The sequence below is a fragment of the Opisthocomus hoazin genome, chromosome 3, assembly GCF_030867145.1.
Source record: "Opisthocomus hoazin isolate bOpiHoa1 chromosome 3, bOpiHoa1.hap1, whole genome shotgun sequence".
Classification (NCBI taxonomy): domain Eukaryota; kingdom Metazoa; phylum Chordata; class Aves; order Opisthocomiformes; family Opisthocomidae; genus Opisthocomus; species Opisthocomus hoazin.
In genome coordinates, this window is record NC_134416.1 from 59,051,072 (window position 1) to 59,076,149 (window position 25,078).

The following is a 25,078-nucleotide window of genomic DNA, read 5'->3' on the forward strand; positions in this document are numbered from 1 at the left end:
AATAGTGGAGACAAAAATGAGCCTTATATTCTCCTGCTCAGAAATATTAAAGAAGTCTGGCCAGCAAAGCTGCTCCATGGAGTAAGCCTTCCAGTCTACCCAGACTGCTCTGCCTGGCACAAGAGCCAATTGTTGGTAGCCATGAAGAAATGTCAGCGTGTTTTGTTATTAATACTAAAAAAAACTAGATAAGGGTAAGGGAAGATAAGGGAAGAATAAATTTCACTCCTATCCTCATGAACCAACACCAACATTCCTAAGTGATGTGGAAGCTTAAAATTTTATCCAAATAGTTGATTTTTGGTGAAAATACCTGACAGAGGCAGCTGTGAAGTTTTACATTATGACATTAGTGAAAACCTTCAAATCGGAAACTCTTCATACCAGTGAGCACTGCAGACCACATTGGTGCTGATACCAAAAAAGAAACAAAAAACTTTTGTGGATGTGAACACATTTGATTATTTTAATTCAAGAAAACTAAGCCATCCTTGATACAGTAGAAAAAAATGTGCTGTAGATAGAGGGGACAGCGGTGGTTATTTCTGTAGTGGTGCTGGTCATCCATCAGATTGCAAGGAGTGGTAATGAGTGGTGGTCTCCAAAGGTCTTCCTTCAACACCGGTCTAGCAGAGGTGCATGCTGCTCTGCCAAGAGTGTACTTGTGACACTGAGATATGCATTTTGTTTTCAAATAGTATGCCAACTGTTCCTGCTTATGAAGGGAGTACGGAGCTTGAAAACTTTTAATGTAGGTATTCATATTTTTTTCTTGAAAAAAGCCTTTTTATCACAAAAACATAACTCTTAATCCTCTGTCTCTTTGGTAATCTCCTGTGACCAAAAGACATTTTGGGGAAAAAGTAAATCACAAAATTCATGAACTGTAGAAGTTTTGCTTTTGGAGGTACACTGGAAACTTTTGAAATCTTCTAGGACCTTGGTTATGGACGACAGTGCAAAACCTTAAGACAACTGGAGGCAGCTTGGCAAAGTTTGTCTGCAAGTAACCTGAAAAATTATTAGATTTTGATCCTCATTTGCTCAGGTTGCCTTGTTGCACCTTACATCTATAGAGAGTCAGAAGTGCCACCTAGGAGAGCCATTGTTATTTTTATTTAACAAGGATGATATGAAACTTGGAACCTGGACAAAAAGCTTCTGGTGAGAGGTAGTTGTACTGTCGTCTTCTTCTTTTTTTCCTCTTTTAGAACTGTGTCTGAAGTATTCAGAAACTTCCAGATATTAATGAATGGACTACATACATCGATTTGAAGACATTTGTGGACATATGCAAGGGGATGAGGGGGATGCACATAAATCTTTCCCTCTCCTCCATCCCTATCCATCCTCATATATATTCTTATTTGATGAAGTGACCCATAGGAAATGTTGTTCTGGGATTACCTTTTTCAGTCTAACCTTTTTGATATTCTTGTCTGAATTTGAAAATGAAGTGACCCAAGTAGTGTTCTCTTTTCACAAAACTCGATGTGATGTGTTAATCTTTCAGTTATTCTGGAGTGTTAAGTAATACAGTACATGGTGATTAGCAAACCTGAGATAATGGAACAGCTGACCTGTGCCACGGGGGGCTGGTTAAATTCAACTTGTGTTTCAAGAGCATGTTAGGTATGCCTGTTTCTGGACCCTGAAGACTGCCTTGATACGAACCACAGTTCAGCAGCAGCAGAATCACTTAGGGGCACATGCAAGTTAGGCAATTCATTTTTTTAGCAAGGTGTTCATCCTAACTCTTGGAATTTTGAATACGAATAAAAGGATGATGAGAAGTACTTGGTGTTGTGTATTTCAGAGAATTAAGATACAGTATTAGATTAAATGACTTTATAAGTAGGGCTATGAGTTCAGCAAAATGCTTAGCAGATACATGGATCATTGCCATAATTTCTATCCAGGGTATTAAACCTCTCCGTTAGAGAGAGATTTCCTAATGCTGTTTTATCTAGATGTTTCTGAAGATGTAGTTCCCTACAAGTCATTTTGTGTTCTGTTGTGTGCTATTTGGAATTTTTACACATTTTGTGAGCACTGACAAATTGTTAGAGAATATTCACTCTTCTCAATTGCTCTGGAATTTAATGTAAAAATAAAAAATAGATTGAGCAGGGTTTGGGTTTTTTTTTTCCGTTCAAAATCACTATGCAGTAATAACAGATTTGCTCCTGTCAGAATGATACAAAACAATTTCAGTATGTAAGTACAGAGTAACTGTTTTGGGTAAATTACACTGAGTTTAATGACTCCAGAAAATGTAATAATGTCTTTGTTTGCTTTCTGTATTTTTAATTGTATTTTCAAATAGATGTCATTGCTTAATATTTCATAACGTGACTACTTGATGTGTAACTTTAGTAGTATTTTACAATATCACCTGGCAGCTCCAGCCAGCATTTATGTTTAGTCATAATAAACAGATTTATGGAGAGCTGTGTGATTTGAAAAAAAGGTTCAGTTATCAAACATTAAAATATTGAAAGCCGAGATCTTTCTTGAAGGGTAAAATAATAACATTTCGCTTGAATGCCCATTAGTTACACATGCAGAGTACAATTCTGGCTCCTAGCAGAATATTTCCAAATAGGACAATAATAATCTTTTTCCAGCACGGCCTCATTACTTGAATGAAATACACTTGTTAACTTACACAGATGGAATGAATACAGGATAATCACAGGATCTGTGGTGGTTCTAATCTTGACTGACGAACAGTTGTCTTGGTTATGAAAGCAATTCTTGAAATTCAGATTTAGAGTGAACTGCCTTAATTATTGGAATGGTGTGAACTCTGTGAAGCAATTTTGTTGAGGTATTAATTACTATTTGATTTAGACTTTATACATATTTTAAACAAAATTACGTCTGGCACTGCTGATGTTATTTGAAATCCCACTGGTATGACTCTAATCACAATTTTGGAAATGTGCATGTTTAAAGTGGGATAATACAAACCCTTTGATTTATTAAATGTGTGAAAAGCTGCTTAATCTACCTGTATGGACAGAGGGTGACTGACCAATGTTTCATTTTAAGTCTCTTCTGGCAAAATTGTTGAAACATGCCTTGAGAGTGATTCATGTAGTGGTAGTGCTGGATATAACATCCCAGGACTTCAATCCCTTTGAATTACTGTTGCATTTTTGTTAAAAGTATTTCTGAAAAGTTTAACATATATCTTGTTGCTGCTAAATTGCTGTTCATTTAGAAGACTTAGAGTTAGTTCATTGCCTAAAAGAGACTGTAAGTCTAATTTAAATAACTATCAACCTATTTCTTTTCGTTCTATCTTGCCTGAAATGGAAAAATAATGTGCATTTTAAAGTGCTTTAAGCTGTCTCTGTATGCATTTAATATGCTGGTACTAACAATATGGATTTTCAAGCTGTGTATGTCCTGAGGTTAAATTAAGATGATTTTTGTTATATCCCTATATATTAAATAACATGTTGCTTAATGGAATATTTATTTTTACAAGTGACTTACCAGTGATATATTTTCATATAGTTGTCTTAAATAGCATTTTAAAATATCTGTATTTTTTTTTTAAAGCTTTCTCTGAGCATTTGAAAATGTATGGGTTGCTCAGCAGCCAGTGGAATCTGTGATTTTCGGTTTTGGATCTCAGCATCTTGCACTCTTTGTTGTGCGGTTAAAATTCTTCTGTTCTAAGAAGGTTGGATAGCTCTGCCCTGGGGACCTGGCCTTTGTAGTCCAAGCAGGACTAGCAGTAAATGATTACGGCAGTTTCCTCTTTCCAAAGACCGAAGTGTCCTGTTCACACCGTTCTCCGAATCCCAGAGGCAGAAGGAGATGACAGGCCTAGTCCGTAGTAAAGCCTCAGTCTTTCACATGGCAAAGTAGAGCTAAAGTAAAAAAGTAAAACCACCGTATTTATCTTTGAATTGGATTTAAGACAAACAAACAAATAAACCCCACCCAGAAAACAGATGGATACTACAAATTTGCTCCAACAACCTGTTTTAATGGGTTTTAATATAGAGTACCGCAGTGTTGCATTGTAAATCACGAATCTTACCCTGTTCTGGAATGGGATTAGTAAATTACAGACTTGCCATTTTTGGTTTAATTTTCCGTAAGATAGGATGTATTTGTGAAGACTTGGGCTTCCACACAGAAAGTGAGAGCTTGCAAGGCCTATTGGTAAATTTCAGAATCTATCTCAAAAAACCTGAGATTAAGGTTTTAATGACTATAGTTAGTAAAGCAATAGATAGTAAGGTATCTCTTATTGTGGGACTTCAGAATGTTGCATTACGGAGTGTCAAAAACTTATTTTTGTAAATGCTACTAAAAATAATTCTTCGTAAAAAAATTGTATCGGGACGTACTAATAGGTTCAATAAATGAACGTTCATTTGATGGAAGTTATTTCTAGCCATCCTAAATGAAATAGCTATTGACAATCAGCACTGAGATATTGTCATTTATCATACAATGTGCTTAACAGGGTCTGTTAAATCTGGAAAAGAAAATATTATTGATGTTCTCCTCCAAATTTTGGATAGTGAACTAAGCCATAAACGTGACCACTGGCATACATGTGCAGCTTCCTGAAGACACTGGGCAGTGAGACAGAGAGAACAGAATGTGAACCACAAATAAAGGGAGCGAAGCTGGTCGTGTGGATACAGTTACAACAGACGCTATTCAGTATTCGTATATCAAATTACAAAGAGTACTTTTTCAGACTAAAAATAGTCTTTTGCCATTTGCTAAAATACAAGTTTGGGAGAGGTTGTAGGTGTGGGGTTTTTTGGTTGGGTTTTTTTTGTGGTGGTTTTTTGGTTTTGTTTTGTAACTCTGCGGCTTTTTAAACTGTTTTCTGATGCCTGTGGGTTGAACTTTTCTTATACTTAATGCATTATCTTCATTACGATTCCTTTATGCTCAGGCTTAAATCAATTAAGTGGCTCTCCTACTCATTTGCTGTTGTCCCAGAAGAGAGGGAAGACTTGCTCTCTTGAGCTGTTATTTTTTCTTGTGGAAATTAAAACAATTATGTTTCTTAGTCTTTCTCTGTTCCAGACACTATGTTTTCCCTGAAAGTATTTTTCCCAAAGAGATTAAAGAAGAAAATCTGGGTTTTTTTCCTCCTTTGAGTTCTAGTAGGAAATGTCATGCCAGTGATTTCTGTGGGACTGTCTAATTTCTAACATATAATAGACACTGTACACTTTGGCTCTGTGCATTTGTAATGTTTAAGAGAAGTCAGTCAAGATAATCTTTATTAATAATCTCACATATATTTTACAGGTGTTTTATAATAATAATAATAAAGGCTTTTTATTCTGGAGCTCCTTTATGAATTTTGAAGCCACCATTAATAACCTGTTTCAGATCTAGATTTTGGTGGGAGGCAAAGAGCCTCAAATCCTTTGCATAGCCAAGCTGGGATACCTTGAAGGCTCATGTAGCTAGTTCATTTGAGCATAATGATGTGTGCCTCTGAAATATGCTTTGGCTTCTCTCTTTTTCAGTCCAAATTACTGACATGTGAATGTATAACGTGTTGCATGGCCATGTAAGTCAATTATTTGATCAAACCAAGATTGCCTGTTGTAGAACAGCAGTTAAAACATTTGAAATCAGGTGAGATTAGTGTTCTTAGGAATCAGCAGAAGATGAAAAAGATTATGGGATCCCAGTGAAATAATAATTTATTATAAATGCTGCAATGCATTGATTGGTTCCAATTTTTATTCTACATACACACAAAAAAGATGGGAAGTATGTCTTATGGGGCTGGGTATTTGAGTAGGTCCCTTTGTGGACTGCTGGCAGTTTATATGACAACCCAGGCTGTGGTGTTCAGGATTTCTACTGACCATTGGGAGGTCTGAGGGGGCTGACGTGGTAGGAGACAATCTTCTGTGTGGAGCCAGTGGGGAGCATGCGTGCATCATACTTCTCCATGGTCTCCTCTCTTAGTGGCTGCAGATAAAGGCAGAAATTATACCGCCACATGCCATTGCCTAGTCCTTTCCCTTCACCTCTTTCTCCCTTTAACAGTGTCCTGTAGTCTTTGTTGGGTGGGAACAGCAAGAAATAATTCTTAAAATATTTACACAGTTCTTCAGTTGTGTTATAACTCTTGAGAGACCTGGTAAGTTCCGGGTGCAGGTGCCCTGCGTGGAAGTGTGGGCGTACTGTGCAGACTGGAGTGCACAGGGGCTTGTTCACACTCTAAATGAGCTGAGCTAGTTTAGGTACTAGAATTAATCAGCGTGTGGCGGTATGTTGTTCCCTAGAGAATAACTTACCCCGTTTCCTGGCAGGATAAAATAGCCTGTGTAAAGCTTCCTGATGTTGTGACTAGAAAAAGGGAAAAACTAGCGTGGGTGGACATAATGTAAGCACATGACTTGACTATGTACAGAGTCCTTAAAGAGTCTGAAAACTGTAGAAACATACTTTAAAACCGTCTCGTATGTGACTAGTCAGCAACTCTGATAATTAGGATTAATTAGTTACTGTCTTAGGTGGAAAATAATCTTGCTTTTAAGAAATAGTCATTCTCCAAAATCATAATTAACCCACTCTGCTTGTATCCTGCTATCTGCAGCCATTCTTGCTAGGATATCACACAGTGGCAAAACCAGTAAAAATAGTAGTTTTGAAATAATAGTTTGATATGTCTCTTTCAAAGTTTTGGTTTTGGTAACTGCCATACCACGTAAGAGAAGCCGATTTATCAGCAGCTCAGAATTCTAGGAATTTTAAGGAGCTAGCAATTATCTGAAGTAATTCTCAAGTAATAATTTAAGACTGAGTAATTTTTAAGACATGATAGTACATTCTTCTTTGATCATCTTACAAGCATTTTTTGCTTTTAAATAAGCTGTGCATCACACATTTATTTTTTAAGAGGAAATAACTCTACGGCACTGTGCATGAGAATCAGTATTTACTGTTAATTATGCTACTTCTTTGGCATTAATGGCATGATTAACTTTGACTTGGTTTTGTGATTTATGGATGAGTTTAATTTTATGTGGCTGGTATTTGAAACTCTCTGGTTATAACTGGTGTTTAAAGGGTACTTTCAATATAGTGGCAAGTAAAAGCCATAACAAAATGAGGTCAGTATTTCCTATATAGGTCTTAAATTCTGCTGGACTAACTACAAACTCTAGGCAGAAGAATGGACATCACCAACTACGTTGATGATTTGTAGAAGCTCGGTAATGCAGGACCCTTGCCCTGCTTGAAGCTTCTGAAGTCAGAAAAACCCACTAAAAATAACCGTTATCATTCCATAGCATCAGACTGTGCATATGACTTCCTGGAGGGAGCGTCTTTTGGGAGGTGCTTGGTGGGGTTCTCCAGTTTCTCTTGTTTTGATAATGGCTGTGGCTTTCAGTTTCTTGAAATATATATGTTTCTGAGAAAAATCCATGTTTCTTGTTTGCTTGTTTGAGTAAATGTTGTCAGTAGATTTTGTAGAATTTTTTTTTCAGCCAGCTCTAGTAATTCGATGATTATACATTTTCTGAGGGTTTTTGAGTGTTCATAGTGCATGTATCCTATTTCATGGGCAGGTGGAGCACGAGTTCTGATGGGGGTCTGAGAGCCAAGTCTCGCTGCCCTCATCTTTGTGTCAGAGGACATGGCAAAATGTCTTCTCTGCCCTCTTCTTGTCTGCTGCCCTCCCTTTTTCACTCCTCCAGCCATGCACCGGATCACATGAGGGAGCCGGCCGGTAGCATGGGACATATGCTGGGCCTTGGGCTCCTCAGCTGTTACACAGCTCATTTTCTTGTGCTGTGCCTGCAATATGTTGAATTGAGGGAGAGACACTGCACTGAAGTAGGAACTGCCCAGTTCCCAGTATCATGGTGAGGAAGTGTGAGGTGGAGACAGCTTGTTCCTTGTTGGTCATTCGCCTGGTAAATCTGTGCCTAGCCTCTTCCACCTGAGTCACTGATAAACCCATCTGTAGGTGCTGCTATAGGAGAACCATCCACTGACATTTCTGTGCAAGCTGTGCAAGATGCCTATGCCAGGTAGCAAATGCGGAGGGGAAGAGAAATCGGAGACTGAGTATACTGGGTTTCATGTTTCTTTAAGAGAAATAACTTTAAATATTTGTATGAAGCAAGCCAAGCAAGTAAATGTTACATTGCTCTTAAATCTTTCTATTAGTTAATCTATAAAGAGTTGAAAGCAGCTGTTCCAGATGAGTGGTCACCCACTGATGGTGAATGGTTTAACTCACATGGGAAGGCAGTAAAGTCTTGCACAGCGTAAACATCTGTAAAAGTAACATATGGACTTCTGTTTTTATCTTGCCTCCCCTCTTCGGGAGCTTGAGGGAAATAAAATTGGTTGTCAGTAATGTTTTTTTGATATGACTAACAGTATTCTTTATTTTTGTTTCTTCGCCTAGGGTATTTATGTAAGAGATGCACCTCTGAAGGACATAAAAGTGTTCAACAGTCGCCGATTTGTGGCTCTTTTTAGTGTGGTAAATGCCACGAAGCGGGACGCTGGCAGCTATCGCTGCATGATTCGGACACACGGAGGAGTTGGTGTATCAAACTATGCAGAACTGATAGTTAAAGGTATTTCACAATATAAATCAGTATTGCTGTGCTCAGTGTATGGAGTAAGGACCTGCAATTGCTAATTCATTAAGAATGTCGCCCATAGCCTGTTGAAGACTCTTGTTATGTAAATCTTAAGAGTCTATCCAGCTGTGAAGAGGGGAATGACAGAAGAAGCCAGGGCTAATTAACTAGTTACTTGTTGACTGTTGTTTTAAATATTTCCACAAAATACACTGTTTAGAACTATATGTCTTTACAAGATTTTTTTCTTAAGGTATGAACCTAATGCTGCTTATTTACCTCCTTTGTGGAGATTACATTCTAAAAAATATTTACTGCAAACCATGAAAGATTTACATTAAAATGAACACGTGAAATACACGTATTCCAACATGTGGAGAGATGTTTTCAAAAACAGCAGGAAACACTTAAATGTGAATAGAATGCAAACAGGTCTGTCTATCCTTATTATAGAAAACTGCGCTAAAACAATTTTTTAACGTTCATTATATTTAAATTGCATTTTGATTGCTTCTTATGTTTATACTAGTATTCTGGAGGAACACAGTTTTATTTTTATTTTATCAGAGACAAAAACAGATTCTGTGGCATCTAAGCTATGGAGCCACATTATTGTCTATGTGTCTTCCCTTTGTGGTCCATTCTGTGCCTGACAAACAAGAAGTGAAATGAAGGGCTAAAGGCTCTTTGCTCTTCTGTCTGAAAACAGCTTGATCCAAGTTGGCAAGGAGCGAATGAGTTCCTTAAAACTAAATGCACCAGAGGTGTCGTATTTTCTTCTGGGAATTAGGAAGGACACACTTGCACCTGTTATGCATCCTCTGACTTCAGAAACAGTAACCTTTGTGGGATAGGACTTTATTTTCTTTTGGCGATAGCGTTTGGATTATCATGGATGATGTCATCACAGCTGTTCTAAAGGAATTAAAGAAATTTACAGGCTAAGGAGTGACAGAGCAAGAAATTAATTTTTGTATAGTACCTTCTTGCCACTCTGCTTTCCACATTCTGCTTTAGGTGTTATCTTTTGGGTTAAGATACAAATTAACATTTCTTATGGCTTGGTCATCTAATTAAAGAATCAGTACCTACTGCAGTATAAGAGCTTGCACAGTTCTAGTTGCAGGCAGCAGACTGAGTAAGGGGCTTTGTTATTAGTTGATCTGGAATTTTCTCTTTTCTTTCTCCTAACTCTTTAATTATTTTGTATTGTTATAAAACCATATGGGATTTGTCAGGACTATTTAAAGATGTGATCCTTTTCCTAAAGGCAACTTGTAAGTAGGACAATAAGCAAGGTGTAGAATACCTGTTACATCTGAAAATGTTTCTGAAGTCAATATAGAAAGCATGTGTACGAGAAGCTAGCAGTAAAGGAAGGGTTTGAAGGACAGGAGGCATAGTAGCATAAAGAAAGAATTAGCCCAAGACGTTAAAAAAGCAAAGCAAAAGTTTTGGGGAAAAAAAGATGATACAAGGTGAGGGCAACAGAGTTTACACTGAAAAGAGATATAGGCACATTAGCAGTTAGGCTGTAGGTAAGGATGAGGTTTTTTGAATTCAATAAAAATTGAGGGCAATATTTAAGAAGAAGATGAGGAGTGGAATAAGGGAGAGGTGATATGGTTAGAACAGTGTTTGTGAGATTAGCAGGGGTTCGTTGAAGAGGAAGAAATCTGGACTGCGGGTTAGACTGGGGAGTAATAGGTCACCAGTAGAAGATGCAATAGAGCCATAATGAAGAAACCATTTTCCAAAAGCAAGAATATGGTTTAGTGGATGTGTTTTAGAGAAAATGGAAAGAAGCATGACAAGACAAGGAGAAGGAGGTTGCAAAAAAAGGGTATATGAAGATAACAAGATGAAACAAACTGTAGTATGAAAACTTAGATGAGCTGTTTGAATGGACAGATGAAGAAAGAAGCAAATAGAGTGGGTGAGATGAGAATATAATTATAAGGCATGGTGGAAAAAACGAGATTATTTCAGTCCAAGCACGAAAAGGAAACAAAAGGGGTGGCCAAAACTGGAAATTTATGGAAGTCAGCAAAGAAGGAAGTGTGGACTCTGAGCTCCAATAGGAATGATGAAGTGTCTTTCAGATCTAACATCTGTGAAAACAAGGAAGAACGGAGTCTGCCTGAAGGAGGCAGATGGAGGATTTAGTGTGTCAGTGACAGAAGGTACAGGAAGGTGAAGAAGTTAGATTTTTTCAATTTCTTTGATTTAGGGTGTTTTAATTTATTAATGCTCCTTTTGCAGTGCAATAGATGAAATTGTGAAGGGTATCATTAAAGCATTTGTGCTTACCCAGATTCTTTCAGAAAATTTGCGCTGGACACTGTGAACAAGTGGATAGCCTTAGGGTGTAATCCCATTAACTACTTGGAGAGTGGTGAAGTAATTACGGTAATCCCTGTTGCCTGTATTGGAGCTTTTATGAGACCACCTGCAGGTCATTCCTTCTGACCTAAAAAGACCCATTTTAAACATTGTGCTGTAAAACCTGAGATGACTATACTGAAATAGCAGCATTAAGGGCTAATTAGTAAATATGCTTTCTTACTGATGGCATATAATTAAGAAATTGTATTTCCTATTTTTTTTCAGCAGCTTTTCTGCAATGTTAGTTAGCAGAACTCAAAGATAATGGTTTGATTTTAGCGCAGCTACATCTTTTTTTAATCCATTGTGATCAATAAATCATGAAAAATGTACATTTACCCATATTGCCTGTAATGCTTAGTAGGAGTTACTGATGACTTAATAATAGTATGCGTAGAAATAGTGGCATAATTACTCCCTGCTCTTTGTTGCAAACAATGAATCTAATTCTCTTCTCATTTATGCTGGTGTAACTAAGCTGATTTAAGAGGAATTTCCCTGGAATTGCATTGCTAGAATGACAGGAGAGTCAAACTTAGAGTTTGTAAGTTAAAGAGAATCAGTTCTTCACATTTATGGTACTCTGTTTTGTTCTGGTAACTGAACTTGTAACTCAAGTTGCAAATAAGTAAATCCTGCACAGGAGCTGGGATTTTTTTCAAAATAGCTTTGCTATTAAGTAGGAACGTTTGCATAGCAGAGTGTTCATTCTACTTCATTGCAGACATAGTTTCACTAAATAGGAATTTATTCTAAGTGGATTCCAGTTACTTTCTTATGTAAACTTCTTTAAGGTTAGTAGTGCTGCTGTGACCAGAACTTTTGAGATCAGCGGAAGGGCTGCTAGTATCAGGTGCTGCAAACCAAATCTGAAATCATAGAGGAGTAGGAATGAAATCTGGAGGATGAGAGATATGTAAGAAACTGCCAAATGCTCTTTTTTTTTCTTCTTTTTTTTTTTTACCTGAGTATGTATGGTTAGGGCAAGGTTTTATCTGTATGGAGGGGAAAAAAAAAAGTCAATTAAAGAGTTGTCAGTTAATCCCATGTTATCTTATTAAAGAACTGTAAACATGAGTATTGGCTAGTTAATGAGAAAAAAAACCTGTCAGTGAACAGTTATTCTCGCCTTAAACAAGAAGGAAAAAAAAGGGTTTTTTAAAAAAAAACTTGTTTGTGTTATTTTATATGCCTTTTAGAGGATGGTGAAATAAAGTATTGATTGCTCTATTTAAATAAATCCTGGAGGGGAGGTTTTCAATTTATCCAAGTGTTTTTTCTGATAGGAAAGGCTGAAAAGACAAGTGCCTTGTCATTGTGTGTGCTCAAACTACACAGTATTCTCATCTAAGTTTGTCAGAGTATTGGATTGAAATGTCACTTTATCTAATGGGAGACATGAAATTGGCCTTGTCAGATCACCCACTTATTGTAAAAAACAGCAGTTCGTATCTAATAAGTGACATAAAAGTAATCAAACATTGAGCAAAAGGAAAATAGTAGGGTGGAATTGATTACATGTATTTGGTGAAGTAAATTAGACTTCTACATACAGACCCTAGGTTGAATTTTTCTAATAGCGGGCAAATCCAACATAGATTAGATTTAGGAGAACAGAATGAGCCTGTCTGAGCAGACATCAGATTTTTACAGAGTTCAGACTGCTTATTGAGTTCAAACAAGGTAAACCTAGGTGTCAAATTGGTTAAAAGGAGTTTTGTTAGGTTTTTAAGCGAGGGCATGGAAAGGTAGCCGTCTGTAATGCTGGCAGCTTAGATGTCTGCATTTTTCCAAATGGAAGATTTAACACTGGGAACAGAACCAAACCTCCAGAAGGACCTGTAGAGCAAAGAATTTATTCTGGAGGACAAACTCATTTTGAGATCAAGACACAGTAAGAAAACACTAACAATTTCTTATCTGTGATATCAGTTGTTCTCATACATTAAAGATACATAGGTACTTAACGTTTGTTTCATCTCTGCCAACTAACCTTTCGTTGCTGGATCCATCAGTCTGTCTGTGCCCTTTTTGTACAAACAGTGCTGATATTAGGACTTCCTTTTATGGTTGCTTGACAGTTCCTATCATGAAGTCCTGCTCTGGGATACTCATATTTTGACAAACTGATTTCAGGCTGATATTTTCCGGTGTGGGTGTGTACCTCAGCCTAAAGGTTTTGAGAAAACCACCAGCCAGAACAGTTGAGGTAGTTCAGCCATCTTAGCAAACTTGTCATAGGAAAGTGCTGAAGACTTTGGGCTTTGAAGCGGGGACTTTTTTTCAGGAGGTTAATAGTTATGTGAAGAATACCATTTTTCTGTTCCTTTGAAAATCTCCTTTGACGTATAGTCAATTTACAAGCTACTAAACAAAACCCACCAAGACTCATGTTCTAATATGTACAGTGGAGACTTCTCTGAGTTAAACGCTCAAATTCCCCCCAGATTCTAGATACAATGAATAGAATTTTAATGCAGCTACTGATCTGAGCTCGTCTGGGACGGGCTGGATCCAGGCACCTGTGTTTTTGGTATACAGCCCTCCACCTTGCTGAGCCCTTGTACTGAGGGCAGAATGGTGAGGTGCATGATGTGGATAGCTAAGCGTGCAAGAGCAAATAGCTGCGTACACGGATGAGGTTGTTAGTGGTGGGACTGAAAGGTATGGCAAACTGGGAGGTGTTTTGAAATGAGAGGGGAGGTAAGTAAAAATTGAGACTATGTCAGCAGTAAAAACTAGGGAGAAAGATGACAAAGGGTCAAAGGTAAACGTATGTACATACATGCATATGCAAAAATATGTGTGGGTGTGTATATATATATATGTATGTAGGGGATGAGGATGGGGACTGAGGCCAGTGGAAAAAGGAACGGTCTGGAAAAGGGAACTATGTAGTACAGAAGGGGAGAGGAAAGGCAGATGCTAGGGAGAGGCTTGGTTAGAAGCAGCAGACTGGAAGGCAGGGAGAGGAGCCGGCACAGACCTTATAGATACAGCCTGGGGTAAAAAACCCCAAACCTGGGGTGGGAATTTGGTGGTGTTTGGAATGTGGGGATGGTGTCCATAGTGTGGGGAGAAAACGAAAACTGAGCAAAGCTGAGAATGGGAAGGGTAGATGGGTTTAGACCACTCGGGTAAGCAGATGAGGACAGAGCGAGAGCAGTGCAGGCTGAGGCGTCGCCGTCTTGAAAGAGCGTTGGCGAGTCGGGAGTTGTCACGTCAGAGTAACTGGGTTTGGGAGGAATCGTGTCTGGGGAAGGGAACAGTTTGTGCCTAGTTAGGGGTGGGTGGTGATAGTAATACTACTACAACTACTACAGGGTATAGCAGGATGTCTGCTAATGTCCAGCTAATAGAATGTACCTGCATAGGCTTGTCAATATATAGTACAAGGACACTTGTTTTTCTGTAGAGTTTCAAAAGATCTATAAAATACAACGAGATTTTCTTAAATGATGAATTTACAAATAATTTTAAGAACTTAGGTTACTGAGTCAGGTTAAGTTTTTATCCTGAGCAGTCGCAGTAAAGCAAGAGTGTAAAATTAGCTCACATGTTACACATCGTACTGTTTAGAGGTGTTGTTTAGCTAAATAATTACATGCTTCAGCAGGAATTGAAAAAAATATTGCATGAAGAACTGTCGTATTTCAAAATTGTTGCCATGTCTTTTGTTATCAGTGGTGGTATTTATTGCCCTTCATCTACAACTAAATGCTGCAAAATGGCACTGCTCTGCATTGTTTCCAAAGGGGTAGAGTCATTTGCATGCTCGAAAGAGGAGCACAATCATATATATATATGTATAAAAAAAAACTAAAATGGAGAGGAAAACAGAAAAAAAACCCCTTAAAGCTGTTTAGTTGATTTCAAGACTATAAAACTATAATTATTTGATTAGTTTTATAATAATTAAGACATTATTAATGGGGACAGAGCATCAGAGGTACTTGGTACCTTATTTTTATCACTTCACCTACTCATGATGTGCAGAACAATATCACGTGGGAATATCGTGACATTGTCTTTCAAACAGTTATTGCTTAATTAAAAAAAATAGCTTGCAGGATAAATATTTGTTTCCCCGCAAATGTAACATGACTTCATTCTCTCACTCTCTCACCTCAAAAGAAAAAGCGAAAAATGTTACTGTTACTGTTGAGGTAGGTTTTTCCATTTTTCAGGTTAGCTGTCCTGAGCCACAGAGAAGAAATGTCTATTTTTTTGTGTTCTATAACTCACTTAAATCTCAGAGATTTACATTATCTCCACTGGCATCTCTGTGTGATGCCTTTCCTCTCCCTATTAAAATTTTAAAGGAACTGCAAAACATAAAGATGTTAGGATCTTGTAGAAAATGTTTGGAAATTCTGTATAATTTAAAGCGCAAAGCAGTGTAAATAATGGAGTTGCTGTTTCAAGTATGTTTCCAATTAATATATGCACATGAGAGTAAATAGTTTATGTGCATGTATGGCTAAATTTGTTTTTATGTTCTGTGTAAGAGAATGGCTGCTCCTTATCATAAAGGCTTTGTCTCTTTCTCATATTTACTGTAAATGAACTATTTACATAGGATGACATTAAAGCATCTGCCTAAAGCTTTCTGTCATCTGCAGACGTCTGACTTTGTAAGGTGGCCACTATCTTCTTTCCATCAGGGATTATGCCCATCACCGTTTGTCGCAGAATTCAAGAAGAGGTCAGCTGTCTGTCCAAAGTCTAAGAAGCATTAAATTTGAAATTATGGATAAACATACCTTCTTTTTTTAAGTTACTACTCAATTTTAAAAGCTTGTCTTTAGAGGGTTTCACAGTAATGAGTACCTTTGTTTACAGCTGTTTGAAAACAGATTGACAAGGAAGAACTCCTCTTAAAGCTAAACCATTGTACTAAATAGCCACTGCTACAAACCTGTTTCTGCAATCAGTTGAAATTCCTTACTCGAATGTACACAGCTGTAAAATCGCTGGTCTATTGTACCATTTTAATAAAGGATTAATCGGAAGATAATTTGCATGGTATTTATTTAAGACTACCCCAGTGGCCACCAGTAAAACTGCTTTTAGTAAAAGGTGGTGCTGCAGTCTGGTACCTACCTGATTTGTGATTCAGACTCCTCAGTATCTTAAAAAACTAAAATCATTCTGCCTAAAGGAGGAATAAAGGAGTAAGTCAGAAGAACAACTTTCATACCTTAGTCATGAAATCACCTCATTAGATCTGGTAGTATGCCATTTGTATTAAAGTGTCTGCTTAACTCTGAGTCTCATGTTTTTAACCGGTCACTTAAGAATGAGCATCATATTTGTAATGAAAGATTCGTTTATGTAACCTCGATCTCTGGTAAGAAGACTACTTTTAGTATTAAACTACATTACTAGTATTAAACTGCAGTATATGCAGGCTTTGCTGAAATCATGCAGCTTGTGTTAACCTTTTGCACTTTGGTCACAAAGGAATGAAAAATATGCCCCGAGGGATAAAAAGACAATAAAATGCTGTCTATTTCAAGTACTTGTAATACTTGGAATGGACTGGTGTAACCACTAACCTTAGTGACCTAACTCCTGAGTTCGCATTTTGAATGGCACTTCAACAGCCTTTAGGAGCATTTGAAACTTGAAAGTAATTAACTGTTCTTTCAGCATGGCTAAGTAAATGCCTTAGGATGCTCTATAAAAGTTCCATTTCATGTCTTGGTTCACAAAACAGCCTAATGATTTAAATTGATGCTAAATCATTTTGAGTCAAGTCAGAACTGTTGCCAGACATGCTATTGCTGTATGAAGCCATAGTTTATATACTTCAGGAACAATAATTTCAATGAAACTGCAGTATGTGTCTAAACAAAAGATGACATCGGTGTGCTATATATTGCTGCTGACATATAACAGTGATTTCCCTAGTGATTTGAAAATGTAAACAATTTTCTTTTCTTTATGTACATGAATATACCACAATATATTAAGCTACTTTTATGTCTGTTGCAATCAGTAATAATTAATAGACATCTTTGGAGGCATTCTGGATTATTGCCCACTGTATCGTGTTCTTCATGACAGTAATCAATTAGTTTTGTTAAGATGAAACTATATAACGTCAATGCCTATGTTTGCTGTTTTGTGATGTCATATTTCAGCAATTACTAACAGACTGCACAGATTGAAGCTTACATACAAGTGTACAATGGTAATTGGAAACATTATCTGAGGCATAGCTAATCTTCAATGTACTTAGTGCTCTGTGAGTTCTCTTTGTAAATGAAAAAAGGTAGCATAATGTAGTATAATTGCATGTTTGTTAAAATAGCAATTCTGCTATTTCTTAGGAAATACTAATACTTGCTTATTGCGTTAGTTTCTCCCTTGTGCTTCGTTCTTTCATGTTCTTTGCTTTAACTCTGACTTTGAAGTTCTTGAGAAATGATGAAATATGTAAATTCAACTTCTTTTCTGTTTGACTACCTATATCTCAACAAGTTGAGAAATAGTGAGCAGAAGAGCATAAATCTGAATCTACAGTTTAGGGAAGACAGATGTTCTCCATTTATTACGTATTCTGTGTAGCCTTAAGAAGGTGGCAGTGTTTGCTGATAGATATATTAAAAATATTGGATCAAACAGTGCCTGAGTACAGCAGCCTGGTTGCATTCTACATGAATATATTTAGCCAATGGGAAGGTGAATTTTATGCAGATGTGATGTGTGAAACAGCAGAGTAATTTCCTGGTGAATCAATAGGAAAAAAATGAATTTGTTATTTACCTTTAAGACAGATGATGTCTGCAAATTGTTTCTGCAGTCTTATTTAAAATAAGGGGTCCATCCCTTAAGAAATAAAAGTGGTTTTAAAATTTTGCTCACTTTTAAAATCTTTAGAATGCAGAGTATCAGGTGATTATGCACATGGCAGAGTACGGTAGTTAGTGAAAATAAGCTATTACATGAAACAGAATCAGAGTCATAGTAAAGACTAAAGAATTCCCCCAGCTCTCATTTAGAAGCTGTTTGTGTTTAACCAGGATATAGGACTTGCGAAAATACTGTATTTATCCTGCTCACACAGAAGTCTGAAAGTCTGAAGGCTGAGTAGTACAGTCTGTGAGAAATAATGAATAAAAAGTTTACTTTGCTTTCATGTAGAAATCGCTGTTCTGGCGATGTCTAAAAATAGACTACAGTATCAATTTTAGCTTAAAAATGTGACTTTTGCATCTTTACATCCAGTAGGAACTGTACTTCGATATAAAAAACCTGAGATCATCTTTCTTTTTAAACTGCAAGTTAAAGGTTGCCATGTAATGTCTAGTGAATAGAATTGCAGTTGCACCCAGTTTGAAGTTACATGGTAGAAAACAAAAGTTTCAGGTTAAAATCTCCAAGTGCATAAGCAAAAGTTTGTGTATTGCAGTTTGTTGGAAATAAGTTAATCTGTAGTGATGATTTCTTCGTATTTTTATGCAATCTTCAGCTCTAATATAGTACAGAACCCATTGTTTATCTGAATGTTTTAGAAGCAGAAAAAATACCAGTATAATCATTGCTACTTTTTGTAACTTACTGTGCTTCAGAGCCACCAGTTCCCATTGCTCCACCTCAGCTGTCTTCAGTCGGCGCGACATACCTGTGGATACAGTTGAATGCCAATTCTATCAATGGGGATGGACCCATTATTCAAAGGGAGGTTGAGTATCGAACTTCGAGTGGAAGCTGGTATGACATACAACCTGTGGACTCCACAAGCTATAAGATTGGGCATCTGGATCCTGACACAGAATATGAAATCAGTGTATTACTTACAAGACCAGGTGAAGGAGGAACTGGATCTCCCGGCCCAGCTCTCAAAACAAGAACAAAATGTGCTGGTAAGTGGTACTCAAAAGTTATTGGACAGTTGTAAGTATCTTTCTAGGGTTGAAAACAGAAGTTATTTCACTAGCACTGTATACTCTCTACCTTAAACCAGCAGGTTTAAGTATAAGCTATTAGCATTTGCCAGCTACAGTGACCTTGAAACAAACCTTCAGTGCCACTGTAGATTGTAGATGAAATCATATCTGTGCATGCCTTAAAGTGGTCGATGTAGAGTGCTGTATAAACCAACTGTTTTTACTGTCAGGCACGCACTGAGCTCTCTCCATTTCATTACACCCCTTTCTTGCCAGTGTATGCTTGGGTGTCAGGTTTGTTCATTTTTTGTTTCTTTTTTTTTGGCTAGCATCCTAAGCTTGATAAGAACTTTGTTTTGGATAAAGTTTCTTTTTTCCTTTTTTCAATGTCAGGTATATCAAACTTGTAAATAAAGTGGAAAGAGGTCCTGTGTAACAGTGAAAGTATGCACTGTGAAGTCTCAATTACCAGATGAGGTTTAGCAAAGAACTGCTTTCTTGAGTGACTAATAGCTTGTCTTTTCATTAAATGAGATAGTGATTTGTGATGCTGTGTAGCAGTCTTGGCTCCTGTTTTGGATGTTATAATTAATAGTGCTGACCTCTGACTGTAAAAAGATGCAAAATAGACCTATTATACAAAAGCAATTGTACAGTAATTTTCAGGAAGAGTGGCAGCGATATTAATTTGGGATTCAGCTGCTCAGAAAATAATAGACTGTACTGTGACCTGGAATTTCTTTTTGTCATTAGTATTTTTCCCTAATATTTTGAAACTTCTGTCTGCTGCTGTAGTAAGTTGGTGGAAGACAGGCGGAAGTTTACGTAGAAGAAATGGAACTAAGCAAATGGTATTAGCTTATTGATCCTAATCTTTTAAAGGATGGCTTGGTGTTATTTGTCTGTTTATCAGGAAAAGTTACATACTTCAACAGAAAAGATGATGTATTTATGAAAGTAGTCACTTTTTATAAAGTTACTTGGCCACCTGTCAGTGGCTAAATGACAGTTCAGTTGAACTGATTGGTGTGATGTCAAACACAGAATGAAATAAAGTTACTGTCAGTATCTGTGTTAAGTTTTAAAGATGCAAGTTTATACAAGTAAAATGTCTTTGATATTCTTTTGGGGTTTTTTCTTCCTCTCATTATCAGAAAGAAGTATTTAATGAAAAATACCAAAAAACAGTACAATTAAGTTATAATAATGGTTATTTATTTAGTATTTATAAGATTTTCTTTACTAGACTAGGATAACTTCAGCTTAGTCAAAAGTGAGGCATAGAAGTTGGAGTTCCCTTCAGGAGGGTTTCTGGGTCACTATGCCTTTTATAATAATGTAAAATTGTCTGTCTAGACAAGGTGCGTATATATTCAATACACAAGTACTTCAGTTAGTTTAAAATTAAAACAGGTTTTCTCATAGTTTGACCACCTGCTTATATGATTAGCTGATGTAAACTGGGTGCTGAGTAAGTGAGCCTGTCTGTACCAAAGGATTAGAGAGCGTGGTGGGTTGACGCCAGCCAGCAGCCAAGTACCCACACAGCTTCTTACTCAGTCACCTCTGCTGTGGGAGAGGGAGAAAATAGAAGGGAGGTAAAAAGACTTACAGATCGAGACGAAGACAGTTTAAAAGGTGAACCAGAAGCTGTGCTCACAAGCAAAGCCAAACGAGAAATTTATTCACTGTTTCCCATCGGCAGGCAGATGTTAGCCACATCCTGGGAAGCAGAGCCTCGGCACGCATAGTGGTTACTTGAGAAGACAAACGCCTTAACAATCAACATCCCCCCTTCCTCCTTTCCTTGAGCTTTGATTGCTGACCATGACATCATATGGTATGGACTATTGCTTTGGTCAAGTGGAGTCAGCTGTCCCTGCTGTGTCCCCTCCCAGCTTCTCGTCCACCTCCAGTCTACTCGCTCCGGGGGTGGAGTGGGAAAAAGAGAAAGCCTTGAGGCTGTGCGAGCACTGCTAAGCAACATTCAAAACACCGGGGTTTTATCAGCCTTGGTTTAGTCACAAATCCAAAGCACAGCACCATACAGGCTACTATGAAGGAAATTAACTCCAACCCAGACAGACCCAGTAGAGAGAGAAATCCAGAATTTTAGTTATATTTAAGAACATCATATGCTTTCTGGTCTTTTCAGTGGTGCATACTCTTGAGTATTAAAATAGGCATTTCAGTCTCATAAACCACTGTGTACTGGAAATATTTTATTACCTGGCAACATCTTGTAATACATCAGCATTATTTGTGTTTTCATTAAGCTAAACAGTAACCCTCTTAAATTAAAAGCAGAAACTGATGGCTGACTAAAAAATTTAAATTGAATGATGATATTAAATCTGTCTCTACAAATTGGCTTTTTTATAGCAGAAGATCCTGCTTTGAAGGTATAGTGGTTATTGGTTAACTGTTAGCAAGTGACATGCTAATAACTGGCCCAAGGGCTTAAAAAGAGATCCTGATAAACTAATGACGGCATAATTAAGCTGGGTAGGAGTAAAATAATGCCAGTCTCCAAAGCATACCATAGAATTAATAAAACAAGAGTCTTTAAGAGAAGAGTCATTGCACCTTTTTAATTACTGTGATAATTGTATGCTGCTTGCCTGTTCCCTAGGGTTCTAGTGAACCACTTGGAGACTTGAAGCAGTATGCTAGACATTCAATAATCTTAATAGTTCTCCAAAGCATTTGAAATATGTTTTCATTTTAGCAAAATGAGATTTCACAGGCTTGTAACAGACAAGTCTTATCTGTAACTTTCATAAATAAAAGCATCTATAATTAGAATGCAAAGAAACAAAAATCTCTCCAGACTTGGTTGCATCACCCTCAGTGGAGCAGTTACATACTTTCTGAAGTGCTTTGCTTCCTTGTGATGAAATGTAGTATAAATATAAGTTCTCTTTCAGTGCAGTGTTCAAGAATGCCTAGGACTTACATTCAGGTCTGGATTGGATTTAACCTAGAACGTGGAGTTCGGGTTCGAGAAAGAGGAATTTAATGGATTTGGGCCACTGTTAATCACATTTGAGTCAGACTTAGAAAAAAGGGTTTTTCTAGTTTCAAGGTCTGAAACCAAGGCCTCCCCAGGTTGCCTGGAATTTCAATCACCAGTTGCTGTGCTCAAAGCTTCCTCTTCCTGCAGTTGTCTTATAAGGTGTTACAAACCTAGAAGACTGCTACCATTTAAAATAAAAGGGGAGTGGGGGGAGATCAGAAGAAAATTTATCAGAAGATACAGGACAAAACATTTCTGTTACACAGTATATCTCAAATTGTTCTGATGTACATTTTCACTCTGATGTAGTTTTAAAATAAGAATTCCAGAGTAGTCACCCATAATTAGAGTTATTTTGGGGCAGGATATCAGAATGATTCACACTTCAGACACCATTATCTGAGAAATAAGACTGTTAGCTCGGATTGAGGCTCGCAATGCCAACCACTGCTACAGAGACCTCAGCTTCCCAGGCATCGCTAGCAGCTAAATAGCTGCACAAATATTTGAACCAGAGAAATCACCTTGTATGTAAGCACAGAACCAACAGTGGCTCTGCCATACGGGTTGTAACAAGTTTGAGGATCTGAGAATCAATAGTTACAAAAAAAACCCTGTTGTCCCTTACTGAATTAGTTTGGGAATCCTCTGGTGCCTGAAGAAGTCCCAAATCAAATCTTCTCTAAATCTGACCCAAAGCCAACAGAACTTAGTAAAACCTAAGTAGGAATGTTGAAGGATTAGAAAGATAGACTATGTTTTGTAGGTTCCTCTTATCCATATCAATATTTCCGTGGGTAGAATTATTTATTTCAGTTCTTTGGAGCATGTTTTGTCTTTGACATGCATTGCACAATACAAATCTTGATCCAGTATGTGTCCCTGCACTCTGATGATGAGACCCCAGTTAAAATGGTGTCCTGAAAAATCCAGAACTGCTAAATGACCTCCCGCAAATTTTTTTTTGCTATGGCCTCTCTATTATGAAACTTTATTTCTAAACAATGTTGTTCCTTGAATCTGCTGGGGAACAGATATAACTTAAAGCCAGCTACCTTTGGAAGAAAAACTAAAATAAAATCCTCCTCTCCCGCTAAGGGAGGGGATTTTTAAGGCCTTCTAGGGAAAATTGTTGCCCTTTTCCCATCATGTTTCTTTTTTCACTGCAATATTTGGAATAATCCTAGAAAATTAGCATCTTTTCCTGAACCAGAAAAGTCTATTGGAATTTAAGGAAATAGAAAATAAATAAAAAGACTACCATGAAAGAAACTTCTGATGGACTATCTCCAAGTTGTGGGGTTTTTTTAACAGTCAGAACTCTACTTCTCTGTGCTAAGACACAATTATTGCCTTGGAGTAGTTGCAAAAGCAATCACTGTCAATTTAATCGATAGTTTTCCAGGCAGAGAATTCACACGTTCCTCATACAAGGAAGTAACAGGTATGTTTCAATTAACATAGTTCTTTTTGCTGTCTCTTCTACCCCATCAGCTGAGATTGTCAGGGGGAAAGCTGTTCCTCCCAGTACAATTGAACTCTTGAATCATTGCAGGTTAGTTGTAAACTGTCTGTTACTCCTGGTAGGCTTGTTGCAGTCTGGAAGAACAGAGTAGAGGAAGTCTTTAAATCCCCACGCTTAAAGATTATTCTCTTTTATTCTATTCGTTTTGCTCACTGCTTTGGCTTCAGCTAGGTAATCTTTCAAGGTGTCAAAATTACTTTGCTAGTTCTGTGCTGCCCACTGGCATTCACTGGTATTATGAAAATATCTACAAGTGCCAAAATGCTCCTGATGGAATGAGCATCCTCTTCCCTCCGATCAGTTAAGACCTTATCTGCTGTTACCAGATCCTTAAAATGGTCAAGTGTGGACCAGAGAACAAACACTATTTTCACTTGAGAATGTTAACTAAGTTCCCTGTTTTCTCCTTTTCACTGCTGAAAGGGGTGCATAACTTACAAGCATATAAGGTCTATAGCCATTTGTAAAACTGTATGGAAATACAGTATTCACATAGGCAACATAGGTTCACCCTGTTGAAAATTGTAGCCTGATCCAAACCCAAGGTATAAAACTCTGAATCTTGCCCATTTACCCATTTCAGATCGTCCCTACAAATTATACAATGCTTTGCTGTCATACACTCTTCTGACTGCATTGGGTTATAACAGACAGAAGTATCTTTATGCAGGTGTTTCGGGCCAGCAACTGTCTTGAACCCTGCTTGCAAACTCAGCGTGCTCAGGTACGCCAGCTAGTACTCCATGCCACCACTTTTCTCCTGCTGCATGACATGGAGTACTTGTCAGGTCCTACAGGATGGACAGTCTGCAGCCCCTAGTATATGAACTTCTGAATACTCAATCATCTCTGTAGTTGGTCTTCCCCATTTTCCACCCTTCCATTTCTTTTGTCGTTAATTCTGTCATTAGTCCCTCCCTTTTGTCAGTGTTCATGCCCTAGCCTGTCTTGAATCTCAGTGGTACTTACTGCTTATTTCCATGCCTTTCACCATTCTATATAACCATTCGAAAAGATTAATTCCTTCCTAAGAACTTCTCTAGGTTGAAATGGCGGCTGCCTTTTTCTGTCCTTGCAGGCTTCTTTGGATCTTTTGACCTTTTGTCTCAAGAAAAGAGGAAGGATCTTTTTGCCAGTGGGAATTAAGTTCTTCCTTCTTGTTGCTATACTTTGGGGGACTGCCTGTGAACAGGTTCAGTTTTTTTCAGGCATATCACAGAGTCTCGAAAGTCACTTAGGTTTGTGATCATAAGAAAATGTCAAATTGAAGCTGTACTCCAGGTTCTTTTCTACAGCTCTTTCTCAGAACTTGGCAATTTTCTCAGAAGTTTGAACCAAGGTTGTGCAGCTGTGTTGTAACAGAGCTAGACCTCAGAACACAGACACCTGAACCTGAGGAGGAGGGTTGCAGATACTGCACCATTTTAGTTTCTGTGGAAAAGTTCAATGGTGTTTCTAAAGTCACCATTCCAAACCTGAAGCTGTAATAAACTTTAGTAGGAAGTTGCATTGATTTATCGGAACAGGAATTCCACAGTGAATGTACGTTTCATGTACATTTCATGTTTTATTAGGAAAATAAGTTACAGTTTTAATAGAAATTTGAAATGAAGAATACCTACTGTATTGTCCTTTCTCCTAATGCCTT

General features: G+C 37.6%; 1 protein-coding gene across 11 annotated transcripts in view; it reads left to right on the forward strand.

The window, feature by feature from the left end:
- Window positions 1-25,078, forward strand: part of PTPRM (protein tyrosine phosphatase receptor type M) — a 499,856-nt gene that overhangs the window by 198,224 nt on the left and 276,554 nt on the right. For all 11 annotated transcript variants that reach the window (XM_075416445.1, XM_075416446.1, XM_075416448.1 and 8 more), the window contains exons 6-7: window positions 8,429-8,603; window positions 18,572-18,865. In XM_075416445.1, coding sequence (XP_075272560.1) covers window positions 8,429-8,603; window positions 18,572-18,865 — 469 coding nt within the window. The remainder of the gene's footprint in view (window positions 1-8,428; window positions 8,604-18,571; window positions 18,866-25,078) is intronic.